Source organism: Bactrocera tryoni, chromosome 1 (genome assembly GCF_016617805.1).
Source record: "Bactrocera tryoni isolate S06 chromosome 1, CSIRO_BtryS06_freeze2, whole genome shotgun sequence".
NCBI classification, from domain to species: domain Eukaryota; kingdom Metazoa; phylum Arthropoda; class Insecta; order Diptera; family Tephritidae; genus Bactrocera; species Bactrocera tryoni.
In genome coordinates this window covers 85,257,536-85,283,694 of record NC_052499.1, presented here as the reverse complement: position 1 = coordinate 85,283,694, position 26,159 = coordinate 85,257,536, and the positions used below count along the sequence as shown (strand labels likewise).

General features: G+C 36.2%; 5 protein-coding genes across 5 annotated transcripts; all 5 read right to left on the bottom strand.

Annotated features, from left to right (window-relative positions):
* Positions 1–2,312: 2,312 nt before the first annotated feature.
* Positions 2,313–3,424, bottom strand: LOC120782135 (glutathione S-transferase 1-1-like). Its single transcript, XM_040114277.1, has 2 exons — positions 3,287–3,424; positions 2,313–3,100 (listed from the first exon to the last, which is right to left on the bottom strand). Exon 2 carries the CDS (start codon positions 3,097–3,099, stop codon positions 2,452–2,454), a length of 648 nt encoding a protein of 215 aa, XP_039970211.1. The 5' UTR covers position 3,100; positions 3,287–3,424; the 3' UTR covers positions 2,313–2,451.
* A 1,026-nt stretch (positions 3,425–4,450) lies between these two features.
* Positions 4,451–5,495, bottom strand: LOC120778702 (glutathione S-transferase 1-1-like). Its single transcript, XM_040110666.1, has 2 exons — positions 5,405–5,495; positions 4,451–5,174 (listed from the first exon to the last, which is right to left on the bottom strand). Exon 2 carries the CDS (start codon positions 5,160–5,162, stop codon positions 4,518–4,520), a length of 645 nt encoding a protein of 214 aa, XP_039966600.1. The 5' UTR covers positions 5,163–5,174; positions 5,405–5,495; the 3' UTR covers positions 4,451–4,517.
* A 1,715-nt stretch (positions 5,496–7,210) lies between these two features.
* On the bottom strand, positions 7,211–8,531 carry LOC120782780 (glutathione S-transferase D1-like). Its single transcript, XM_040115247.1, has 2 exons — positions 8,429–8,531; positions 7,211–7,935 (listed from the first exon to the last, which is right to left on the bottom strand). Exon 2 carries the CDS (start codon positions 7,926–7,928, stop codon positions 7,299–7,301), a length of 630 nt encoding a protein of 209 aa, XP_039971181.1. The 5' UTR covers positions 7,929–7,935; positions 8,429–8,531; the 3' UTR covers positions 7,211–7,298.
* Positions 8,532–12,906: 4,375 nt separating this feature from the next.
* Positions 12,907–19,027, bottom strand: LOC120779035. The gene is made up of 4 exons (XM_040111198.1): positions 18,921–19,027; positions 18,122–18,754; positions 16,309–16,323; positions 12,907–13,705 (listed from the first exon to the last, which is right to left on the bottom strand). Exons 2-4 carry the CDS (start codon positions 18,745–18,747, stop codon positions 13,072–13,074), a joined length of 1,275 nt encoding a protein of 424 aa, XP_039967132.1. The 5' UTR covers positions 18,748–18,754; positions 18,921–19,027; the 3' UTR covers positions 12,907–13,071.
* A 4,924-nt stretch (positions 19,028–23,951) lies between these two features.
* Positions 23,952–25,616, bottom strand: LOC120782284. Its single transcript, XM_040114487.1, has 2 exons — positions 24,728–25,616; positions 23,952–24,660 (listed from the first exon to the last, which is right to left on the bottom strand). The coding sequence occupies exons 1-2, from the start codon at positions 24,956–24,958 to the stop codon at positions 24,043–24,045; spliced, it is 849 nt and encodes a 282-aa protein (XP_039970421.1). The 5' UTR covers positions 24,959–25,616; the 3' UTR covers positions 23,952–24,042.
* Between the last annotated feature and the right edge of the window lie 543 nt (positions 25,617–26,159).

Here is a 26,159-nt window from a genome sequence, read left to right as displayed (position 1 = left end):
ATCAAGCGTTTGTGGTAAAAATTTGGAATATTATATTATGGATCATTGATGAATGACTGATTCATTTGTACTTAGGTATGTAGTTTAATAATAACGATGTTCCGAATAGGAATATTTTTGTAAAACTAGTCCTTATAGATTTGAATTTGAAACATGGTAGCACAAAGCGTTTTTAGCCACTTTTTAAGGTTTGGCAAATCGAACAAACAACTAATCTAATTAAACACGTTGGCGTAATGGAGATGTAGAGGTGGAATAGTAGGAAACCAATCGTTGAAGCCACTAGTTCTTTTGTTTTTTTTGTGTTTTTTTTTTTTTTGTTTCTGTTTTTAAGTTTGAAGTAAATATGGTCGATAATGACTCTACTCCTGGTATTTTTGTCGTTTCGGCTAAACTTTTCTGAAAATTGATATAATGACGCCTCTTTATGAATGGTTAAATCTTCTATATTATTGAAATATTTCCTTTTTATTCTATTTAGTATAGTATATATACATATGTACATATGTATATTGAGATTAAAAAAAAGGCATATTTTTTTTTATAGAAAATTAAATGCTGGAACTTAATCGCGCTTGCGAGATATTCATCGTCAAACACCAGTGCTTATGTACTATTATGTTCTATTTTTCACAATACGAGGCGAAACTCTGGCCTACCCTAATGTAGGTGGTTTTTTCGTGTTTGACTCAGCAGTAGTTACTTTATCTTAGTTTTTAGTCGAATGTTAAGCCACCTGTATGCCAAATACAATAATAGAACTTGGATTATGACTGGAGGGAAGAAATATAATCTTATTCTATAAAACGGTTTGGAACCCAGAACCAACCGATATTACATACAAAAATTATTAGATAATTTAATTTTGTTTTTGGATCACGGTGTCATTATAACTTAACGTCTAGGTTTTTGCAAGTCATTAGCATGACACTACAGGGGATTGATTTTATGACGTACTCATTAAGTAATATAATTCATTGTGCACTGTAATTAGTGAAAATAAAGGTGCGCGGTAAAATCGTACGCTATATGATAACGATAAAATAGAACGCAGAGTAAATTCTTATCTTTTAGTTATAATCTAAACATAGTGCCGGTCCCTGATTTGGTGGTATACAAAGCAAATGAATAGAGTTATTGCCGCATTCAAAGTATTCGACGAATAATTTGCGGTTTCTGCTGCGAACATTTCATGTTGAGTCACCATGTTAGCAGTTACCATTAAAATTTATGTTTTTCTGACACTAACTAAGATTAAGTACTCGCTTACCTGTTTCGTATCATTTCTATATACATATGTACTTGTAGAATTAAATGCATGTACTTTAGACGAAAGAGCTACTCAGTGGTTTTAGAACCAAAAGAAGCTGCTACGGATAGAAAAATCTACAAAATTAATTTGAAAGATTCTAAAGGAACTTGTCGAACGCATCGTTTATGAAAATGTGTTTATCCTAGCCTACAATCTATTATCTCCCCCAAATCTCAATCTCAAATCAATGAAAACGTTTTTTTTTTTTAGAGTAGAAACTCAACTTGCTTTCTTCATATTTCTTGCGGAAACCTAGGGTAAACGTATGTATACCCAGAAACACTGCCATTTCAAAAGATATTCATTTAAGATATACATTCCCAAGGTGAATAAGAAAACTTTTTGGAACATTTACACAAACTCTTTTGGACAATACCACGTCGAACCATTTAACATAACTCAAATTTAAGTAAGCATTATCAATTGCAGGACAGGTTCCTCTGAATAGAATAAACTACCGCCAGAAATTTTTATTGAAATTTATCATTTTATTTCAAATCTTTTAAATCGTTCGAAAAGTAACACTTTGTTGGCCAGTGTAACGTGTATAAAACAATGGAGGTCAATGTCTGAATAGACAGCAACGAAGTTGGCTAACAACTATGCCCGTAGAGAATTCTCGAACCAATAAGAGTACACTAAAGATCACATAAGAGTGCAAAGAGAAAAAACTGGTTTTAACATTTATTCGCTTGACTCACATATAGACTAGTGTAGAAGCCTTTGAAAATGACTAAACAAAATTCATAAAAGGTCTACCTGTTATTTCATAGTGGCAGCAGTAAACAAGCAGTTCGTTTTGTAGCTGTTTAGCGGGGGTTTTCTCAAAAAATACCATCAGAAGGAAATAATTTTAGCAATCATTAAGGCCTACTCACATTTTAAAAACATCTGGAATTTTGACTTCAGATATTTTGATTAAAAATTAGAGTTTTACCGTTTTTAAGTGAGTTTCATCTAACCATGATCTTTTTTTCTTTCCAAAAATTATCCACTCTGGTCTAATGTGAATATATAGATTTATTTACACACATACATATATTCGTACATATTTGGGCAATACTGCGGAACTTTATAAAAGTTGTAAAAACAAACTGCAAACCGTACATATAGACACACACATACACACATGTACATATTTATTGGCCCTCTAAGAATTTCTTCATCTCTAAACAACCTTCTTGATTCTCTTTGAAGCCAGGTGTGACCGCTCGCATGTTCTCATACCACTTTTGGATGTGTGCATACTTTCTTACATTGACGTTGAAGTCTTTTAGGCATTGCGCCACGTCTATGGTGCTAATTGTGGCCAAAAGTGCCAAATCAGCCAAAGTCAGCGTCTCGCCAATCACGAAGTTGTTGCCTGCCAACAAGGTGTTGAATAATTCCAACTGTGTTTCCAACTGCTTGCGCTGCTCTGGATCGAATGGGGTCTTGGACATGACAGGCTTATAAAAGTACTTGCCGAATGTTAAAGCGAGGTTCATGTCGAAGTACAAACGCTGATTGATGAGTGCACGAGTTTCGGGGCACTGGGAGTAGAGTGAGTCGGTCTTGGCATATTGCTCCACTAGATAGATCATGATGGCGCGGGATTCCCAGAGCGCAAAGTCCTTGTCGACCAGTGTGGGGACCGTGTGTTGTGGGTTGATCTTCAGGAATTCGGGCGTCAGGTGCTCACCAGCACGCAAATCGAGAAGTATCTTGTTCAACTCAATGCCGACGCACTGAGCAGTTAGGAGCACGGCACGGCAGGGCGCAGAAGCGGGCATATAATAGAAATCCATGCTGAAGCGGAACGAGAAAAAGCGGCTTTAAGCACAAAGTAGTAGACAACTGGCGTGTATTTACATATATTGTATGGTCACTTTGGCGTAAACATTAGCCAGATGTTTATTTTTAATTGCTATAATCACTATTGTAATTGCAGTTGTTGTTGGCACGACAAAGCACTGTCGTTTCGCTTTGACATACCTGTTTGGAATTTATTTATTTTTTGTTTTTGTTTTTTTTTTTGTTTTTTTTGTTTTTTTTTTTTTTACTACTCCTCCGTTAAAACTGCTTATATTCGTAAAAGCAACTTCACAGCTGTTCAACGCTCAACTGAATTCTTGCTCATGACTGTGTAGCTTTTTAAGTAATTTTCGATGAAAAGGTAAAAACATTTGTTTCTTTGGAGATGCCATACACGCTAACGTGCACTTAACTTTTATTCTCATAACAGCAATGTGGGGAGCGTGAAGAGCTGAGAGCAACGAAAACAATACCTTCGAAAACACAAAAAGAAAAAAGGCAGTAACATTGTTTTAAAGCTGATAGATTGAGTTTTCCTTGCATTTCGGTAATGTACGCGAATGCACACTCCAAACAAATGTGTATGACTAACACGAAGAGCTGGCTGCGAGTTGCTATAGAATTGAGTAAAATCGTAACGGTATAGTGCGATGTGTGCAAAAGTGACCCGAACCCCGGTGTCACAACAAGTTAAGTGAAAATATCTGAACATTCACGAATATTTGGGTATGAGAAAGCTCTGTACAAAGTGGGTGCCGAGAGCGCACGCTTTTGACTAAAACAACAACAACGGCGAACTGATGACTTGGAGCAATGTTTGGAGATGTTCTAGCGTAATAAACCCAAGTTTTTGTTTCGATATATGACAATGGAAACGTGGCTCCATCATTTTACTTCGAAATCCAATCGAGAGTCACCCGAGTGGACTGCTCACCATGAGATCGCTAAAAAGCGTTGAAAAATACAACAGTCGGCTAGCAAGGTTATGGTGTCTGTATTATCGGATGCAGTGAAAACGATGGCAAAAATACATCAGTAGGGCTTCGAATTGCTTCCGCATCCACCGTATTCTTCAGATCTGCCCCCCATCGACTATTTCGTGTTCTCACATTTCAAAACAATGTTCGTTGAGAAAGAATTTTCGTTGAATGAAGAGGTAAGCGCCAAAACTGAAACCAATTTTGAAGCAAAGGACAAATCGTACTACAGAAAAGAGATCGAAAAGTTGGAGGCTCGCTATAATTTTTGATATTTGATTGAGTAAAAATAAACGAATTTGGGCAAAATAAAAGGTTTTTCAATTGATCTGTTATATAAACCACCTAAACTGAAAGACCCACATTCTTCATAAAAAAAACACAGTGATAACAATTTATTTAGCTTTTAATACAGAAAACCTGGCAGCACCCTTTTATTTCACAAAATATTGTTTGATTGCCAAAATATTATCCAAGTTCTGTTGATAACCTGGAGCAACATTCTTCATGTTCTCGTACCACTTCTCAATATTAGAGTACTGTTTTATGTTGACTTCGAATCCCGGTAATGTAGAAAACACATCCAAAGTGGTCACTGTAGCCAATAGTGACAGATCAGCCAACGTCAGTGAACCACCAACTGCAAACTCGTTACCAGCCAGCAGTGTGTAAAATAATTCCAACTGTTTCTTCAACTTCTCCAATATTTCTGGATCGTAGGGCGATTTCTTAAGAATGGCACTCGAACAGTAGCTCCAAAATACGGAATAAAGATCCACATCGAAGTAGAGTCGTTGATTGATGAGTCCACGCTTTTGAGGGCACGCTGGGTAGAGGGAATCTGATGTAGCATGTTGTTCCACCAGATAGATCATGATGGCATGCGAATCCCATACAGAAAATCCGTTATCCACCAAAGTTGGTACAGTGTGTTGCGGGTTAATCTTAATATAATCGGGCGTTAGGTGCTCACCCTTGCGTAAGTCCACCGGAATTTTGTTTAACTCAACGCCAATTGCTTGCGCTGTCATGAGTACCGCGCGGCAGGGGCCTGATGCGGGACTGTAGTAAAAATCCATTTCACTGATAATCTGCAAAAGAAAAGAAAACATGTTGACATAAATAAAATACAGTTAGAATTTAAATACTATAAATTTGCAAAGGCAACCCCTTAGAAGTATTTCTGTCAGAAAAATGTTACAACATGAAGTTTATCAGGGACGTCTAATAGCCCACCACCAAGGGTGGCAAGGGTTCGGGTATCTAACGAAGATGTACATATGTACATAGTATAATAGTGCAAATAATTCTTCAAATTTACCTATTCCACTATTTTTGATGCGGTCCGGTAGCAAATTCTTTCAACACTGACCACTTCAAATTCTATACTAAAGCTTATTTGAAGAGTTGTTTTCAGCACCTGCTTCAGGAATATGATTCATAAAATTAATATAAATAACTATGTTTCTTATCTGTGAGAGTCTTAATCAAGGAGAGCTAAGTTTCCCACATATTTAAACTAATACCACAAGACACCTTAGAGTTTGTTTTGAATTCTTTTTAAACGCTTGCAGCATGTTGCTCCAGAGCATAAGAGTTTTGTTCACCTGACGGTTGTACGTATCACCTAAAACTAATCGAGATAGATATAGGGCTATATATATATAAATGATCATGATGATGAGACGAGTTGAAATCGACATATCTGTCTGTCAGTCCGGTCTTTGCAAACTGTAACTTAAGTAAAAATTAAGATATCATAATGAAACTTAGTACACAGTTGCCTTGGGGTGCAAAAAAGAAAAGACAAGTTCGCAGATTCGTAGTCGGACCACTGCCACGTCCACAAAACATTAGAAGAATACGTATAGAGGAGTGCCATAACTAAGCCCTTAATTAATGTTTAAAGCTGTAATTTGAGAATCGCAGTAGCAAGGGGCACTTGTGTGCAAAAATTTTTATGGAAACCGGTGTGAACATTGGAAGATGGGCGCGGGACCCGACCTACCGATTTCAACAAAATTTAGCACAGGGCATTCTTCTTACATTCTGATATTACATTGGACGAAATCGGACAACAACCACGCCTACTTTCCATAATGCACAATTTTAAATTCCACTTGATTCGTTCAGTTTCCAGTGCACAAATCAAGAAGTAATTAATATAACGGCATACAACTTTGCACGAATAATGTATTTAGTAAGTGCCATCTTATGATCAGAAATTGTTGAAATCTTATAAAAACTGTTCAAGCCAATAGGTACCGAATATTTAGACCCCGGTACCTATTTTGATCGAACATGTCGGTCAATGTGTGTTTTATATAACTAAAATTACGGGATAATCCTTTTCTTATAATGGTATGTCTATATGTGAAAAATGGGTTGAATCGGACCAATACTTCCCTCAGCCCCCACATACTTAATATAAAGACTTTCGAACTTCCGGGTGACTTTGTACCGCATATATCGGCCAATATGTAAGTTATCTCAATGAAAATGAGAGAGCGTGTTTTACTGATAACATCCGTATCTCCGTGCTTAAAATCGATAAATTTGAGCGAAAGCTTGACCTAGTCCATATATAACTAATATCAGGAGAATTTCAAACATCCGGCTGACTTTGCTTTATATAGAAGATAGTGCTTTTACACCTTAAAGTATTTCCCGGGCTTTGATTATTGTATGTTGCAAGAGTATAAAATGTTCAATTGCACCCAAACTTAGCCCTTCCTTACTTGTTAAAGGTTCTCCCTGGCTAACAGTTCTTTGCCGTGACAAATTAGTCAAAGTTTTCGGGAGCTTTGGGCGACTTTCACTGAGTATCTGCCAGTCAAAGGGCCGTCCATTGGACTGAGGTATTACAAATCGGTGCAGAAACTCTATATTATTGCGTTTGATCAGTGCTAGATTGTCTTTTTAAATTCGGACACGTTAGCCTTTGCTTCGTCATAATGCAAACCAGTGCTTTCACAACGATAGATCGATATGATTATTCGAGTCTGTTTTTAAACAAGTTTTTCGCCACGGGATTTTGTAACTAAAAAATTGTCAAACATACATACATATATATTTCAAGATAACGCTTACTTTAAAATCTCCATTTTAATTTCAGAATATGGGAAAATTTAAAATTTTTTGAAAATTTACATTTTTATTTAAATAAATTACTCCAGCAAAACCTCAGTACAGAATTAACACTAAATATTGTAAACTTAAACACCTAATAGTTTTTTATATTCCAAACAGCCAGCCCAGTTTTCTTCCCAACCGGGTGCACTCTTCTTCACACTCTCGTACCATCTGGCGACATTGGCATATTTCTTGATATCATAGTTGACAATTTCATAAGATGACACCGTTGCCAGCAACGAAATATCAGCCAGCGTGTAAGAATCTCCAGCAACATATTTCCGTCCCTCCAAGAATGTGTTCAGGAATTCAAAAGCTGTATCGACTGCCTTGTACTTCTCTGCATCGACTTGTTTCTTGAAGAGGTATTGTTGGACATATGAATTAACAAAGGCGCTGTAGATTGTGGAGATATCGAAGAAGAGCAGTTGATTGACGACAGCACGCTTCTTGGGGTCTTTCGGGTACAAGGAGTCATTTTTGCCGTATTTTTCGGCCAAATAGATGATTATGGCACGTGACTCCCAAACAGAGAAACCGTTGTCTACCAATGTAGGAATTGTATGTTGTGGGTTGAGTTTAAGAAATGCCGGCTTCAAATGCTCTCCAGCAAACAAATTTAGCTGTTTCTTATTCAATTCGACTCCCAAAGCTTTGGCGGCCATCTCGACGGCGCGGCAAGGAGCGGAAGCAGGCAAATAGTAAAAATCCATTTTTAGCCTACAAATAATTTAAATTTTATAATTAGATTTAGATAATGAAAATTAAAATTAAAAGTTTTTATATAACAGAACGAGTATAGATGGGCTTAGACACTCTCGACGCAAAAAATATATCACAAAGTAAATTTTATGTACAAAATATTATTTCACTTGAGCGATCTTCAGAGTTTCCAACTAAAATCTCAAATTTTTTTTCTTTATTTGCACTATGATCAATTTGTAGCTAATGAAAGATAGAGGGGTAACTACTTTGGCGCGAAAAAAACACTATACGGCTTTAGCATCTGGATATCATTTAAATTATCGTTCGATCACTTAAAAAGCTTCTTATATTAAATTTGTTAAGTATTGGAAGCAGAACTACTTCAAATAAAATTTCACTCCTCAGAGTTTTACTCCCAAATTAGCTAAACATATGCTAATGTCTGTCCACAATACGTATTGAAGGACGTCTCCTAACGTTTGACCCAATATGTCAAATTGCAACTCACTTGTTTTGAAGGTGAATATGTGGTGATTCTGGAAATCGCTTGTATAAGTTCAATGTCGATACTGAAAATCCAATAAACGCGCGCTTCTTTTTATACCAAAAATATTGCTTGTCTTTATGAAATGCACACATACATAATTTGATCACACAAGATTTGAAGTAAAACAAATAAACGGTTTATTCTCTTCCAAAATTGGCAATAACAAAACGTAAACAACAAGAGAGGCGCTGACCACATGCACACGCGTACATATTGCCGAACGGTTAGCGGAAAAGCAAACAATTAGAGAACACTCTAGTTGGGGCGTTATCAGTATCAGCACTGATTACCAGACAGGATTAGATATAAGTGAACTGTTGTAATATTGTCCGATGAACTCTGTAACATGCACACATATAAGGTTTATGCTTCGTATTTCATAACGGTAAACCAACTATAACAATTCAATAAAGTCAAATCAACAATTTTGCTTACAGAATAAATAGAAAATCACGAAAACTTAAATTTTGTCATTGCATGCTGATTTTGGACCCAATTATTTTAAATAGGCGCTATTCGAAACGAATTTTTTAAGAAATAAATTCATAAATACTTGTATTGTTTAGCACTTTACGTTGCTTTCATTTCAAAGTATTCAGGGAGTCATTAACTGTACATATTTTTATCCCCTAAGCAAGATAAATCAAGTTTGCCATGAAGTTTGTAACATCCAGAAAGAACCGTCCAAGACACTGTTAAGTATACTACTGTGGTCAAATTGAAAGGTGAGTTTTTAATTTATACTTTGCGTGCTTTTCAAATCGATACATTTTTTTCTTTCTGTAAGTTGTCAATACTGTTAGTGACATCTCTGCTAAATTTCACGTCAAAATATTCATTAGTATTTGAGATACGCGTAGTTCTGTGAGGCTCTAAAAGTGAGTTCTTCGATTTTTACTATGTCTGAATTTATTGAACAAAGAAGTGCGATAATGCACCATCTCATACTTCATTGGTTATTCGTAATCATTTCGCCACATTTTCAATTAATATCGTGCCGCAACCACCGCATTCGTCTGATTTACCTTCGCGTAACTTCTGGCTATTCAGCAAATTCACATGACCACTCCGAGGACACCGTCTTGACACAATTGCGGATATAAAAGCTGAATCGAAGAAGGCTTTGATGGCCAACACGACGAAGGATTTTTCCCAATGCTATGGTGACTGGAAAGTTCGTTGGCTTATGTGTATTGCAGCGGGAGGAGATTACTTCGAAGGAGATTAAGTGGACAAAATTAACCTTTCAATTTGATCACAGTAGTATATAGGTGCTTGGATACCGAAATATTATAATGTTCGATTGCACCCGACCTTCCTTATTTGTTATATTCTTAAAATTATGCATTACTAGTACGTATTCCTTAGGTTAGCAACTCAGATATTTCTAGAATTATGATATCATCGCTACACTTATCTGTAAATATGTTCCTTTCAACACGTCAGCATTCAGTTTTAAGAAACAAGAACTTAATAAAGAAAATTAATTCAAGTGCAAATAAGGCGAGAAAAATTTATTTGAGAACCACTGAGCTTAAGCAAAGTGCATGAGTTCACAATATGCTGCCATCAGTTATCTATAGTATTTCACCATATTTCGACATTGCTAATGTGCATTAGGGTGAGCAAAAACAAAACAAGAAAAAGAACGTGCAATTCGGCTGCAGCAAAGCTATAATAACCGTCACAGATACAGTAGTAGCCAAGTAGTCTTGGCTCAGTTTGGATGGCAGCAATGAGCAATAGGGATCCGATCTGAAAAATGTGTTCGGCGGTTCCGACAAATGAGCATCTTCAAAGTTGCCATAATCATAATCATCATAATTCATGTATTTCATTACAACAACATCTGAACCATTTATTATTTTCTTTTTATCGTAGATTCATGAATTTCCTAGCAATCTACCTCAGAGGTTTTTTGCAATTCAAAATTCGTATAAAACTTTGAAAAGTAAATAAATCAAAAAGTGCAATTTTATTGTTTTTGATTTCAAGTCTTCATATTTTACCAAAAATTCCTTAATTCAATTGAAATAATAATATAAATAATATTTAAAAATATCGACATATATTTATATACATTTTTCGTAGCATAAGCGATACAACCTAATGCATATAAGCACATATTTACACACAAATATTATAATATAATATTATTGTATATATACATACATATGTATGTATGGATTTGTCAACTTTTCCTGACTCTTTAATTAAAGCTGATTAAACATACAATTCTATATACATGTGTGTATTTATGTGTGTTTGAATGAGAGAATGTACACACTCAGGCAATATATTAAAGAACAAGCACTGAGTTATGCCAATGACGCTCTTTCTACTTTTATGTACACATATTGTTAAGTACATTTGTATGTACAAACCCACATATAATTATGTACATATAGTACATGAGTCTATGGCAAGAAATGCCAGTCACGCTGATTTTGCAAAAATTGCCTTTATATATATACATATTTACAGACATCTATTTAGTAGTACATATGTATGTATGTATAAGCAATGCTCAGAACGCAGTGATCAGAAAAAAGCTTTATTTGAGAACCGCTGATTTAAGAGCATTGTTGTAGAAAAGCTTGCTTGCAAACGTTTGTTCTCGTAACGAGTAGTATTTGGGAAGCGCTGAGTGCTATTTAGGAAACGCTGAATACTTCAATTGTACACACACAGATACATATGTACATATATACGAGTACTGTTAAATATGTATGTATGTATATCCATTTGTTTAATCAGAGAACATAAAACATAGAGAAGGTGCAAATTGAATTCTGTATGATGTTCGATTGGACGGCTAACAGAGCTTATAAGATTGTGACACGGAATTTCACCATTCTCGCTGCTATTTAGCAGAATTGAGCACGTGCAATGGCAGAAATATAAGTATGTAAGTATGTAAAACGACTGAATTCATGCGAGAATGAATAAAATATGTTTTATGTTCTCTGGTTTAATCAACTATTTGCACCTAAGTACATATACTTATTAATTATTATTTTCGCGAAAATTTTTATACTTATGCAACCTGTTGCTACAGAGTATAATAGTTTTGTTCATCTAACGGTTGTACGTATCACCTAAAACTTAGAGAGATAGAGAGGGTTATAGGTATACATATACATACATATAGTATGTAAATGATTAGGATGACGAGAAAAGTTGAAACCCGCACAGGGAAACAGCAAGTGGCAAAAACTTTTGAAAAAGTAGTCTTGGCCCCGGCCTCTAAAACGTTTAATGTATATACTTACATACATAAGTATGTACCTCTTAAACCACAACCAAATTTGCCCAGTAACACACATATTATAAGAGCTCCTACCGAAAATCTGAAAATGCATAAAATTGGAAGATAACAACGCTCATTCCCGATATAACGGTAATGGTAAAAACTAAATAAAACTACTACTTCTACTTAAATCAATAACTAAATTTTACTCCCGAAGTGGTATGACAGAACTTTAATGGATCCAAGGTCAAAATTGGACGACGTTTCTGGCACCGCCGAATTTTAGGTGAAAACACATATGTATCTCGAGGCCCTTCAGACCGATTTCAACCAAATTTGGTATGTGGCATTGTTCTAACAAGTTTATGTTACAGTGCGAAAATGAGCGAAATCGGACTACAGCCATGCCTACTTAAATTTTAAAAAATTTTCCATCCAAATCGAAAAGCAATGCACGCATCTTATAGTATGCCACCTTATGGCCAAAAACTTTTCAAAACGAACCAAAAATGATCAAGCCCCTGGGCCCTCAATATGTGGAACCAGTGCCTATAACTTTTTACCGAAAATATCGGTCAATGTATGAGATACATCATTAAAATTCAAAGAGAATCCTTTCCCAATAGTAGTATATGTATATCTGTTTGTCCAAAATGGGTGGAATCGGGTGAAAACTCGCTCTAGGCCCCATATAGCTAACAAGCCTCATAAACATCGAGGTACTTCCCTGGCTTTAATCCTTGCAAGTTGCAAGTGTATGAAATATTCGGACCCAGACTTAACACTTCCTTACTTGTTTCTCAATCCAACTTTTGTAGCTGCAGACCTTCTTAAACAAAATATTTCTTTAACTCGCCATAAGAACTTGGGTGTTGTTTTTGTAGATAAAACTTTGTTTTGCAATTAAGATTGGCGTCGCGGATAGTTTAGCCTAGAATATACATATCTGCTGTATTAACCAAAAAATCCAGGATGTTTTAACCACTGATCAGTCGGTTGGCAAACCCCATTGCGCTGATGATTTAATCTAGAAAGAAATCATAATCCATGCTACTCATTCTTATTATTTTCAGTGTAATTGGAATCACATTTGAATATTCCAAGATCTTAGCCTGGTGAAGTATGCTCCCATATTTTAGATTGAAACTTATATTTGACTTCAATAGAGAGAGAAATAAAAATACAGTAATTTTAGCAAAACACTATAGTTTCTTATTTTAATTACAACAAAGTCATAAAGATACGAGTATAATGATGATCAATAAATGCATTGAAATCGCATTATTGATATTATATACGAATATCAACTGCTCTCCGTTCACATATCATTATATAAATATGTATTCGATTAGCATCAGTTCATTAATTCCCCATATTCTATACAGCCCGCCCAGTTTTCTTCCCAACCGGGTGCAGTCTTCTTCAAATTCTCGTACCATCTGGCCACATTGGCATATTTACTGAAATCGTATTTGGCAACTTCATAAGATGACACTGTGGCTAACAACGAGAGATCAGCGAGCGTCAAAGTATCTCCGGCAGCATAAGTATGTCCTTCCAGGAACGTGTTCAAGAACTCAAAGGCTGTATCAATTTTCTTGATCTTTTCGGCATCGATAGGCTTTTTAAACATATATTTTTCTACATAGGCATCAAAGAACGCCTGGTATAATGTGCCGGCGTCAAAGAACAGACGTTGGTTGATGAGAGCGCGCTTCTTCGGGCATTTCGGATATAACGAATCATTTTTACCGTATTTTTCGACCAAATAGATGATTATGGCACGTGACTCCCAAATAGAGAAACCATTATCCACCAATGTGGGTATTGTATGTTGTGGGTTGAGTTTAAGAAACTCTGGTTTCAGATGAGCTCCTGCAAACAAATTTAACTTTATCCTATTTAATTTAACGCCGAGCGCTTCGGCGGTCATGTTGACGGCACGGCAAGGAGCCGATACAGGAAGATAGTAGAAGTCCATTTTGAGTCTGAAAAGTGAAAATAAGGGCTTTTGAGATATATGTATGAATATCTACTATATATATAGGTACATGTATGTATGTAGGTACATATAGTATGTTAAAAGAAACCAATATTTAAGGTTATAAACTGGACCTTACCGTCTTATCATATTATACATTCCAGATTAGTAACATAAAATACTATCAATTCTATTTAATACTTACCAGTATCGAAAGGTGTGTATTTATAATCCCTCGAATGTGTTAATTCCACCAGAAGATTTTTGAGACTGAACGACAAGTGTTTTCATGTTTGCTTTTGTATAAATGAGAAAGTATTATGATAATAAAAAGTAGTGGAGAAATGAGTATGCGAGGGCGTAACTATTAGTGTAATACACCGATGAGTATATGAATATATAGTATAATGCGTGCAGAAATATATATACATATGTTAGGCTAGAACCTCAACGAAACTCAAATATTGTTTTATATTGAGAAGAGTGCTCTCGGATTACTCTTTTATGTTAATTTTCCAACCGAATGTAAACGAAAACCGGTTGATTTGAAATTTTAAAATTTAATTTACTTGTACCCGAAATAGCAGAGCAAAGAAAAGAAGGATTTTACGACTCATAGGTGTAACTTAATCGCTCGCCGAATTATATTTATTTTTTGCCAGAGGAATGAAAAACACCCGATTTATTTTGTTGAAGGGACCCTAGCAAATTACTATTAGTTATATTTTCCCTCTACACTACAGTCGCTGGTCTATTTTGGTTTTTCATTCTTTCAGCTACTCTCCAGAATCGATGTTACATACTACTGTTGTAGATCCGTTTTAAATTACTTCCTAAACATTTTTAAATTCTTTTAAGTTCTAATTGACTTTCTGGATAATCGGATTCAACAATTCTATACATTTATATTAATATGCTATTATATTCGCTAATAAACTGGTGGCAAAAAATAGAAAGACATTCGAAGAAATATTTTTTTTCTAGGGTAGCTGTCAGTGACATCTGTGTCAAATGTCACATCAAAATAATCATTAGTATTTAGTTTGCACTTGTCTTTCCGAAGTACATAAAGTGCATTCGGCGGTTTTTACAATGAGTGAAATTATTCAACAAAGAAGTTCCGTTATATTTTGTATGCCGAATAAATTTCATGGTACCGAGAATTTAGGAATGTTGGAACAAGCCTTCGGTCATAATTTTTTGTTGCGAGCAAGAATTTTTGATTGGTAATAATTATTCAAGGAGGGTCGAGAACGCCAAAATCACAATTTTTTTCGAAAAACAGTTTCGCGTTTACGTCTGTTGAACAATGCTTTCCGACTACCTGGATCTTGAAACGTATTATTTCTGGCAATGAGTCTTGTATCTATGCTTACGACCTGTAAACAGACGACCAGTCAGCCGAATATCGTAGCAAAGGCGAGCCGAAGCCGAAAAAGCACGTTAAAGGAGGTGAAAAATCAAATTATGTTGACAGTTTTCTTTGATTATCGAGGTGTGGTCTATTCCGAATTCTTTCCGACCAGCTAAAATGTCAACGAGGAATACTACTTTAGTGTTATGCGTAGTTTGCGCGAAGCTATATGTAAAAAGAGACCGGAATTATGGGCCGTCAACTCTTGGCCGCACCACAATAATGCTCCGTCATATACTGCATTGATTCTTCGTCAGTTTGGTTTTTCGCCGCCAACGTATTCAAATAATTTAGCTTCGTGTGACTTCTGGCTATTAAGCCATCTTAAACGACCGGTCCGGGAAAACCGTTTTGAGTCAATTGAAGACATTAAAGGTGAATCGCTATGCGTTTTGAAGGCTACTCCCCAAACTGACTTTGACAATTGTTTCGAGGTTTGGAAAAAACGTTGGCACAAGTGTATTGGGGGCAGGGGAGATTACTTTCGGGAGGACGACATAGATTATGCAGAATAAATTAAGAATTTTAAAATTATAAACAAAGTTTACTACTTTTTGCTCTTATGCAAATGTTTTCTTTAAAGCTACTGTATCTCTCGCCCCCATACATTCATCTTAATGATTATTCCGATTGTCACTATTAATAGCTATGTAAACAAAAACGAAGTGCTACCTATATGTATTAAGTACATATTGTATGTATGTAGGAAAAATTATTACAGCGTTCCAGTGAATTCATTTGTATACTTACATCCCTCTCATATTGAGTTTAATGAACACTGGAAAAATTGTCTCACTGAAATTGCTGAAAGCTTTATAGTTAGGCGTCCAGAAGGCCTTAAACCCCTTCAAGAATAAGTTCTTTAATATTTTTTTTGTAGTTCTGTCTATATATTCTATATTGAAGATATTTTGCGTTTGTTGTTGTAAGCTGCAGACTTTTGTTTGACAGTACCATGTACCTAACATAATTTTTAAATATACATGTATATTTTGAATTAATTTTAACTGAAAATTAGTTTTTTAAAATGATTACGAATAAACCCTCCTGGCGTTGCTCTACCACAGTTACATTTATTAGAAATACATTTATTAGAAATCTTTGGCATATCGCTTCCACTTATGCTGAACTGATAAGTATACGATACCGATTTTACTTAATAAAACTCTGAATGTTTCAACAATGGTACTATTCACCTCCAGGCCTCTTGGCTAGGCACGAAGAAGTAACGTTTAATGATCCAAAAGTGTAACGTGTTCATAACATATAGCATATTTTAAGTAGTTGACCAAATTAGACAAAGCAGAAAGTCTTATATTTTCTAGAAGTTCAAAAATTATACCAGTTGGAATAGATATATGAAAGCAAATCAGATGTCACTTTAAAAGGAACTTCCTTAATCCGCAATTTCTTCCCTTTTCCTTGGTTTCGGTTTATCGAACCAAACGATTCAAAAGCCTTACTATTAAGTGGCTGAAGCAGGTATATGATCTACTGATCGCAGGCTAAGTAATTATAAGAATTTCTGGCACACAATCACACAGGGTGTGCCTTTGTTTTAAGTCAGTAGACTTTGGAGAAACAACTGCCAAATGTCCGGACAACAAAGCGAGCATATTGACAAGCTTGAGCATACCTGTAATCGATCTTGATTCTCTTTATTTTTCAAAATTGTATGCTGTTATTTTGCAATTCTAAGGCGACCTCATATCATGGGTCAGAAACACCACACGAATGGATCGTTAAAGTCTCTTTCCGAGATAATTGTGCCTTCCAGAACAAGACAATTTCTCAAAATACTATTAAAATATTTTTTTTTTGTGTTTTGTTAAAATAGGCATAAGACTTTGTTTCTTATAATTCCAGTACATAAATATTATTTATTGTATACAGAACATATGTATGTATGTACATAAGTATGTATAACGACTTGCCGGTATAAAGGAAAATATGAGAGAACTCTAACAAATAAAATAATATAGTTGTGTATCTGATAGTGGAATGTATAAGAGAGCGACAAATAACAAATAAAAGCTTCACGCCTAAACACATACACATGTACATATGTATTTATGTTTGGATTTGCTAAATAATAAATAACGGAAGGCAGGTCATCAGCAGTGTTCAAAGCGATAAAGCTCGCAAATTATCATTCATCGCACACGGGCGTACATTACTGAAGATAAGTACAACCGTACGCTGGTGCCCACATCACCTATCTTATCTGTGTTTTATTACCTCTAATTTACAGAAGAAAGTAAAAATGTATCTCTCTATAGGTCCACGTGACCGCGTATACATACATATGTGAAGGGTGATCTATTTCGAAGTTCCCTACTTTTTTTTAAGAAAAAAAAAAGAAACAAACTGGATGAAGTGGCAGCTCTTGAATTTCCTCAGACTGCTCATCGTGCCACATGAGGCAATTTTGATTTTTTACATACGCATTGAACCCAGAAGTGTGCCTCATCGTTAAACAAAATTTGGCTCGAAAACGTCGGATTCTTTTGGAACTTTTGAAGAGCCCACATAGAGCGAAGCGATGTCGCTTAGGAACGTCGAGCGGATTCAGTTCTTGCGCAAGCTGTATTTTGTACGCAAAAACCCATTACGCGGATTACTTAATCCAGAAAGAAATCATCCAGAAACCATTCTACTCGTTCGTATTATTTTCGGTGGTAATTGGACTCGCATTTGAATACTCCAAGGCTTTGCCTTCGTGAAGTATGGCCCATATTTTAGATTTCACAAATGTTTCACTTCCATAGAGAGAGAAATAAAATAGAGAGAGAAATAAAATAAAAAATAATAAAAACAACACTTTCTGTTATATTTACAATTTAGTCATAAAGATATAATGATGATCAATAATTGTTTTGAAACCGCCTTATTGGTATACGAATGTCAACTGCTTTCCGCTTATATTCATCAGCTTCCTTCTCGTTATATATGTAGGTACATACAAGTATATATATGTAGTTGTTAAAAGTATTCATTTGACACTCATTTTAGTTCAATAATGTTCCATATTCTATACAGCCCGCCCAGTTTTCTTCCCAACCGGGTGCAGTCTTCTTCAAATTCTCGTACCATCTGGCCACATTCGCATATTTACTGAAATCGTATTTGGCAACTTCATAGGATGACACTGTGGCTAACAACGAGAGATCAGCAAGCGTCAAAGTATCTCCGGCAGCATAAGTATGTCCTTCCAGGAACGTGTTCAAGAACTCAAAGGCTGTATCAATTTTCTTGATCTTTTCGGCATCTATAGGCTTTTTAAACATATATTTGAATACATAGGCATCAAAGAACGCCTGGTATAATGTGCCGGCGTCAAAGAACAGACGTTGGTTGATGAGAGCGCGCTTCTTCGGGCATTTCGGATATAACGAATCATTTTTAGCGTATTTTTCGACCAAATAGATGATTATGGCACGTGACTCCCAAATAGAGAAACCATTGTCCACCAATGTGGGTATTGTATGTTGTGGGTTGAGTTTAAGAAACTCTGGTTTCAGATGAGCTCCTGCAAACAAATCTAACTTTATTTTATTTAATTTAACGCCGAGCGCTTCGGCGGTCATGGTGACAGCACGGCAAGGAGCCGATAAAGGAAGATAGTAGAAGTCCATTTTGAGTCTGAAAAGTAAAAATAAGGGCTTTAAGATATAAATATGTATATACTTACGTACATACACATTAGATATGTATGTATTTATATATATGTATATATAGGGAAGACAATCCTTATAATCTTATCATAAAGCAGTTACATAAAATACGTTCAATTCTATTTAATACTTACCAGTATCGAAAGGTGTGTATTTATACTCCCTTGAATGTGTTAATTTCACCAGAAGATTTTTGAAACTGAACGACTAGTGTCTCCATGCTTGCTTTTGTATCCCTGAGAAAGGTAGTATTGTAATAATAAAATGTAACGGAGAAATGAGTATGCGAGAGCGTAACTTATTGTGCAATAAACCGATGAATATATACTTGTATATGAGTACATACATATATAATTCGTGCAGTACTAGACTGTTACTAGAATCTTAACGAAATCCAAATATCGTTTTATATTGAGAAGAGTGCTCTCGGATTTCTAGAAATTTACTTTGTTGAGTTAATTTTCCCCCCGAATGTAAATGGAAACCGGTTGATTTGGTAATTTGAAATTTACTTTACCTGAAATAGTACAGACTGGACGAAAGAAATTGGGATTTTGCGACTCACAGGTGTAACGTATTCGCTCTCCGAATTATATTTATTTTTTACCTCAGGAATGCAAAACACCCGAGTTATAATGTAGAGCGGACCTTAGCCAAATACTATTAGTTATATTCCTTATATTATATCTATCTAAACTCCAATCTCCCAGATATCCCTTTTAATTCTCCCGAGCCGTAGTTCCATAACACTCTTATCGATTTGTTTTCAGTTAAATACTGTACCCCTCTGGGCCCCCATACATTCCTCTTATTGATTATTTGTATACCCTTAAGTTTGTCACGAAGTTTGTAACACCCAGACAGAAGCGTCGGAGACCCTATAAAGTATATACATATGTATATAAATGATCAGTATGTTGAGCTGAATCGATTTAGCCATGTCCGTCTGTCTGTCCGTCTGTATATATACGAACTAGTCCCTCAGTTTTTAAGATATCGTTTTGAAATTTTGCAAACGTCTTTTTCTCTTCAAAAAGCTGCTCGTCGGAACTGCCGATATCGGACCACTATAACATATATGTAGCTGCCATACAAACTGAACGATCGGTATCAAGTTCTTGTATAGAAAACTTACATAAACACATAGTTACTAACAGAAATGCACCTGAAGAGCATTTAGCTTGGGTGCAACCAAAGTTAACGTTTTTTCTTATTACTATTAAATAAAGACTATCAAATAATAAACTTTTTTGATAAGATAAAACTTTTTACTCAAGAGCAAGCTTAATAAGGCTAGCATACTTGTGCTTGCAATATATACAGGGTGTGTCATCGTTTTAGGTTAGTACATATGTATGTATGTATGTGAAAACTCAACAACTTTGGAAGAAACAACTGCCAAATGTAAGGGTGGCAAGCCGAGCGGGCATATTGACAAACTTAGGCATACATGTAATCGATCTTTATTCTCTTTCTTTTTCAGAATTCTATGCTGTTGCATTTCTTGGGCAACCTCATATCATGGGTCACAAACACTAAGAGAATAAATCGTCTATGTCTCTTTCCGAGATAATTGTGCCTTCCTGAACAAGACAATTTCTCGAAACACAAATAAAAGAATTTCCCGCACACTTCCCGATTTCATTTAGTCTGAATCCTCTCTAACTCAAATACATCATATGTAGGTGTATGTAAATATGGATTTAATAAATCATTTGCATAAAAATATATTTTTGTTGTGTCTTAAAATAGACATAAATATTATTTCTTATTTATAGTACACACACATACGTATGTATGTACATATAACGACTTGCCGGTATAAAGGAAAATATGAGAGAACTCTAACAAATCAAGTGTAGTTGTGTATCTGATAGTGGAATGTATAAGAGAGCGACAAATAACAAATAAAAGCTTCATGTCTACACACACACATATTTACAGGTATGTTTGGATCTGGTAAATAATTAAAAACGGAAGGCTGGGTATTAGCAGTGTTCAAAGGTATAAAGCTCGCAAATTATCATTCACTGCACGCGGGCGTACACACCGTGACGATACATACAACCTGCTGGTGGTAGTACATATGTATACAGGGTTTTCATATAGTCATGTTTTGATTTCTAGCTGTCGTTGCAGTCAATTTTAATACACCATGATCTCTAATGTTTTTACATGTTTACAATTTCATTATGGAAAGTTATACGCAAGAACAACGCTTACAAATTATTCAATTTTATTATCAGAATAATCGTTCTCCAACATCTAATATTCTAACAAAATAATATTCTAAGTTGAGGCTCAAATTCATCTGAGTTATGTGGTAAATAAACAAAACTGTCGATTCTGGCGTGAAGAATATCCACAAATTATTCATGAACAGCCATAACATACACCTAAGCTAACAGTTTGGTGTGATTTTGGGTCTGGTGGAATCATTGACCCGTACTTCTTTCGAAATGAAGTTGGTGGCAACGTTACTGTCAACCAAGAACATTATACATCGATAATAATTAACATTTTATGGCCGTAATTGAAAGAAAGTACCATTTAGGTATATTACAATTTTGGGAAACCGACGTGTCTCAAATGCGATATGACCTCTATCGGATACCATGGTGACACATTTGTTATGGAATTCCCGTTGATTGACGCAGCTTATTTATTAGTTAGCATATATAATCGATAAGTTTGAACTCTGCTCGCCTAAAAAATTTCCGTGTGAAAATATAATAACAAGAAATTAAAGAGCTATTAAAGTCTCATTAAGCAGTTGTTCGACTAGACGCTACTTTTCAAGGTATGAAGTGGAAGACAACTCCTGTAATAGTAAACATATTTATACTCTTGCAACATGTTGCTACAGAGTATAATAGTTTTGTTCACATAACGAAACCGTAAAACTAAACGAGATAAATATGCAGTTACATATAGATACAAATACATATATTTATATATACATATATAAATGATCAAGATGCCGAGTTGAATTCCGAGCGAATCTCTGTCTGTCCGTGCAAGAGATAACTTAAGTAAAAAACGAGATATCGTAATGAGTTGAGGTTAAGATTTAAAGATGGGTATGATACTCGTATATGTAGCACCGCTCACATTTTGGTGAGCTTGACCAATTTTAACCATATTCGGTAGGTAATAAAGGGATGCTACAAAAGTAGACCGATAGGGAGAACAAAAGACAACATATTTTTTCTGCTATTTTGGCATTTCCCTTCACAAAGGTTTGTCATTTCATCGTGGAAAGATATACGATCCAACAACGAGAGGAAATTATTGAAATCTACTACCGAATTTCGGTGTCAGCGGCCTCAACTTTAAGAGCGCTACGTCCAACTTATGGTCGTTATAATCGTCCTGTCAGATCAGGAATTGAGCGTTTGGTGGAAAATTTTGAATCCACAGGCACAGCACAAATTGTGCCCTTGCCAGTGAGACAAAGAAGTGGCCGTCGTGTGGGGAATATTGTTGCCGCTAGCGCATCAATTGAGGAAGCACTCAAATCTGTCTCTCACACGTCGTTCTCAAGCGTTGGACATCTCTGTAATGTCGTTGTGGCAAATTTTGCGAAAAGATTTTGGCCTACATCCTTACAAGATCAAATTGACGCAAGAACCGAAGCCGCTGTACCATCAGAATCGTCGTATATTCGTGAATTGGGCTGAGCAACAACTTGAAAATGATCCGGATTTTTATCGAAGAATCATCTTCAGCGATGGGACTCATTTCTGGCCGAATGACTTTGTCAAAAAGCAAAATATGCATTATTGGTCAGGCAGCAATACACACGTACTCTACGAGTCACCATTGCATCCTGAAAAAATTACGGTTTGGTGCGGTTTATGGGCTGGCGGCGTCATTGGGCCGTATTTATTTCGCGATGATCAAGACCGACACGTTATTGTGAATGGGAATCGCTACCGCTCAATGATAACAGAATATTTTTGGTCCGATGTGAATGATATGTGCTTGGACGATATGTGGTTCCAACAGGACGGCGTCACAAGCCACAAAACGAATGTAAAAATCGATTTATTGAAAACCAAGTTATGTGAACGTGTTATCTCACGAAATAGCCCAGTCAATTGGCCGTTCGATCGTGCGACTTAACGCCGTTAGACTATTTCCGGTGGGGCTACGTCAAGTCTATGGTCTATGCCAACAAGCCAGTTACGATTGATAAACTTCGTCCGAATATCGAACATTGCAGCAGTATCTGCCGATTTATGCTTGAAAACTCTCAAAAATTTGTTTAGCGTCTTAATTTGGGCGAATGTGCCCGTGGTGGCCATGCAAAAAAAAGCGAGTTCCATACAAAATGGTATCGAATGTGCTTTCTCAAGAATAACGAATTTCATTGATAACCCAAACCGTTTTTATTTTATTTAAACAAATTTGTGTAGTGCTCTTATTGAAAACCCGTTATTATCTTGACATTCCTACATTACAGTTTGAAAATGAGATCGCAACCATGCCTACTTCCTATATAACTTTCACTTTCCAGTATACAAATCCAGAACCAATTAATGCTGACGGGAGGAAAAAAAATATCTAAGTCTATGGTCTATAATATACGCACATAGTACGTAATTTCTTAAGACGCTATGTTGATTGTAATTCACTAAGATTTCATCGAACAAGGAATGTTGAATTCTTTCACAATATCTTTCAAATAAAGTTCTGTCTGAAGGTATTTCCCTGCTTAGATCCTGGCAAGTTGCACGAGTATCAAAGTTTCGGATTCACTCAAACGTAGGCCTCCCTTACTTGTTTATATTTTTTCGAAACATTTTAAATTTTTCTAAATAAAAGTTCCAGCCAGAGGCGAAAACCATCATATTCTATTTAAAGTACATACAAATATACACCCATCTGGGCCGTCTTGCATGACTCGTAACGATAATAGCAATTTTGACATCAGCACCAATTACAGCTGAGCGTAGCTTGTAGATTAATAACAAGTGCCAGCTATTAAGTATATTATGATAGCATCCCAGTAGAAAAGCATTGACTTCTTCTATTCACATAACATGGACGAAGCTAGTCTTCAAAGTGATTTTTCTAAAGCCAATCGCCAAATATGTTAACAATAAATGTTGGTTTATTACCGTTAGTTTATTATTACTTTGTTATTTATATTTTTCTAACTAACATTTTAGAATGGTTTATTTACATATGCATTTATCTAATATCGAAATTAAAAATCTCTTCTAAGGCCCTCATCAAGAGTAAAGCTGCGCCTTAGTCATCCTTCTCGTCACTGCCCACAAGCTTTTGCAGTTCGTGATATTTGCGTATTGCGTTCTGAACAAAAACCGTAGCACGTCGCACACGTTCCGGTGTCATGCCCTCGGCTATCATGCGCCCCACACGTTCCGCATTGTCGCTCTTCAAATACTCAACAGCTGTACTGGTGACGTTACAAAGCGGTGTGAAGCTGCAGACAAATCTGGACAGTGCGCCGCCAAAGAATATCATGCCGATCGCACCGAGAACAGTGGCAACGACGCGAAACAAAGCCGACATCATCATCACCGAGAAGAGGTTCGTCAAATAGGTGAAGGGACTTAGAAGTGAGTTGCTGTTGCTATTATTTGTAGCTTCAACAGCTGTAGTAGCCGTAGGCACTAAATAGCCTTCATAGCCGGTCTGCACGACATATGGACCTGGATAGATGGGGCCAGTGCCAGGTGGTGGTGGAGGAGGCGCAGCTGCCGCATAGCCGATGGGCGCCGGATAGGCCGCATAACCGGGATAGGCAGCACCAAATTGACTAATATACTGTTGAATGGCCTCGGGTGTCAGAAAGCCGGCATACATCGGGGTTGCCGCATCACCATTCGCGCTGCCCGCATTCACCTAAAATGAATTGAAATGATGTGAGTATTGAAGTTGATTTAAGAATTATTCTGCAATAACAACATACCGCCGGAAGAGTTTGTGGTTTTTGTTCGCTGGCAGCAGCCTCAAGTTCAGTCTCATTTGCGGGCGTTTGATGCTCATCCCCAGGGCTTGGCGCTTCGGCTACATTTGTGTCGACGACTTCAACTTGTGGCGTCGGCGCATTCGTTACTGCATCTAGTGGCACTGCGTGCGAACTTCCTAGGCCCAGCAGGATTATGAGCGCGAAGCACTTCAGCAATCTGGAAGGTGTCATCTCTCAGCAATCGTTCAAAGTGTTATGATCTTAAAGTTGTACTGCTTCTGACGTATCAAAGCGACTGACCGCTTCTGAACTGCACTACGTCTATTTATTAACTTGAATACCCAGGCTGTAAGGACACGCTACATCGACCACACATATTTAGCACACGAGACTGGATATATCCGCTTGTACTTCCGGGTATTTTCATTTATACCTAATTTCCAAGGTTTTACTGCAATTCATTATGATACGCCTCCAGCCGCGTTTGCATTTCCCCAGACTAATCCGGTTCACGTGTCTGCTTACCTTCGGTTTTTAGATTAACAAATTCAAATTTTCCAAATTTACTCCAATTTGTGCCTGACTGCAACAACAACTTATGTTCCTGGTATGTATCTCTATTTGTATGGTGCCAGGTTCTTGCTGCGAGTCTCCTTTCTTATCGCTGCACAGGTAAACTGTAGCTATGCGCTTGCGCAGACGGTAACGAAGACAATGCAAATGTTTTCGCAAAAGGTCTAAATGAAATTCCATGAAAGTGCTCAAACAGTGATGGCTGTTAATATTGGGACAGGTTTTACTCTAACGAAATTGTACCAGGCATTAAATAGATAAAAACAGTTGGAAGTTTGAAAGCAAAACGTTTAAAGGAACAAATTAGTACCGAATAGCACAGTAAAAGGTCGATAAAAATTTTGAAAGATTGGTTGAAAATCTATTTTTTCTCTACTTCTTTTTATCACTTGTATATATATTAAATAAAATACATACATTCTGAAAAAATTTGAAAGAAAGTCTTTTTGAACTAAAATATCATACGAAAACTGAATTTTCCGTGCCATCAACTACATATATCTTGGTGTTCTTTGGCTTTAAAGTATATCTCTGATTAGTGTATTTTTGATGTCACTGCCTCATTTGAGAAATTGCAATGTAATTAAATTATTAGCGTGCCATGTCTGGGGAATAATCCCATTCATATTAAACGATAGCGCTGTAATTAGTTTGCATTTAAATCAATTAACACTTCATTAATGGAAATTATGATTTTGCACAACATGTGCAATGCTTGTAGTAAAAACTAAATTCCATTTCCACAAGACTAGACAAACGAGAAGATATACATACATACATACATATACATGCATATGTTTGTATGCTAGACTGATTCATATGAAGCCCTCTTTTCCATTGTTCAAAAGTGGAAGCGGCC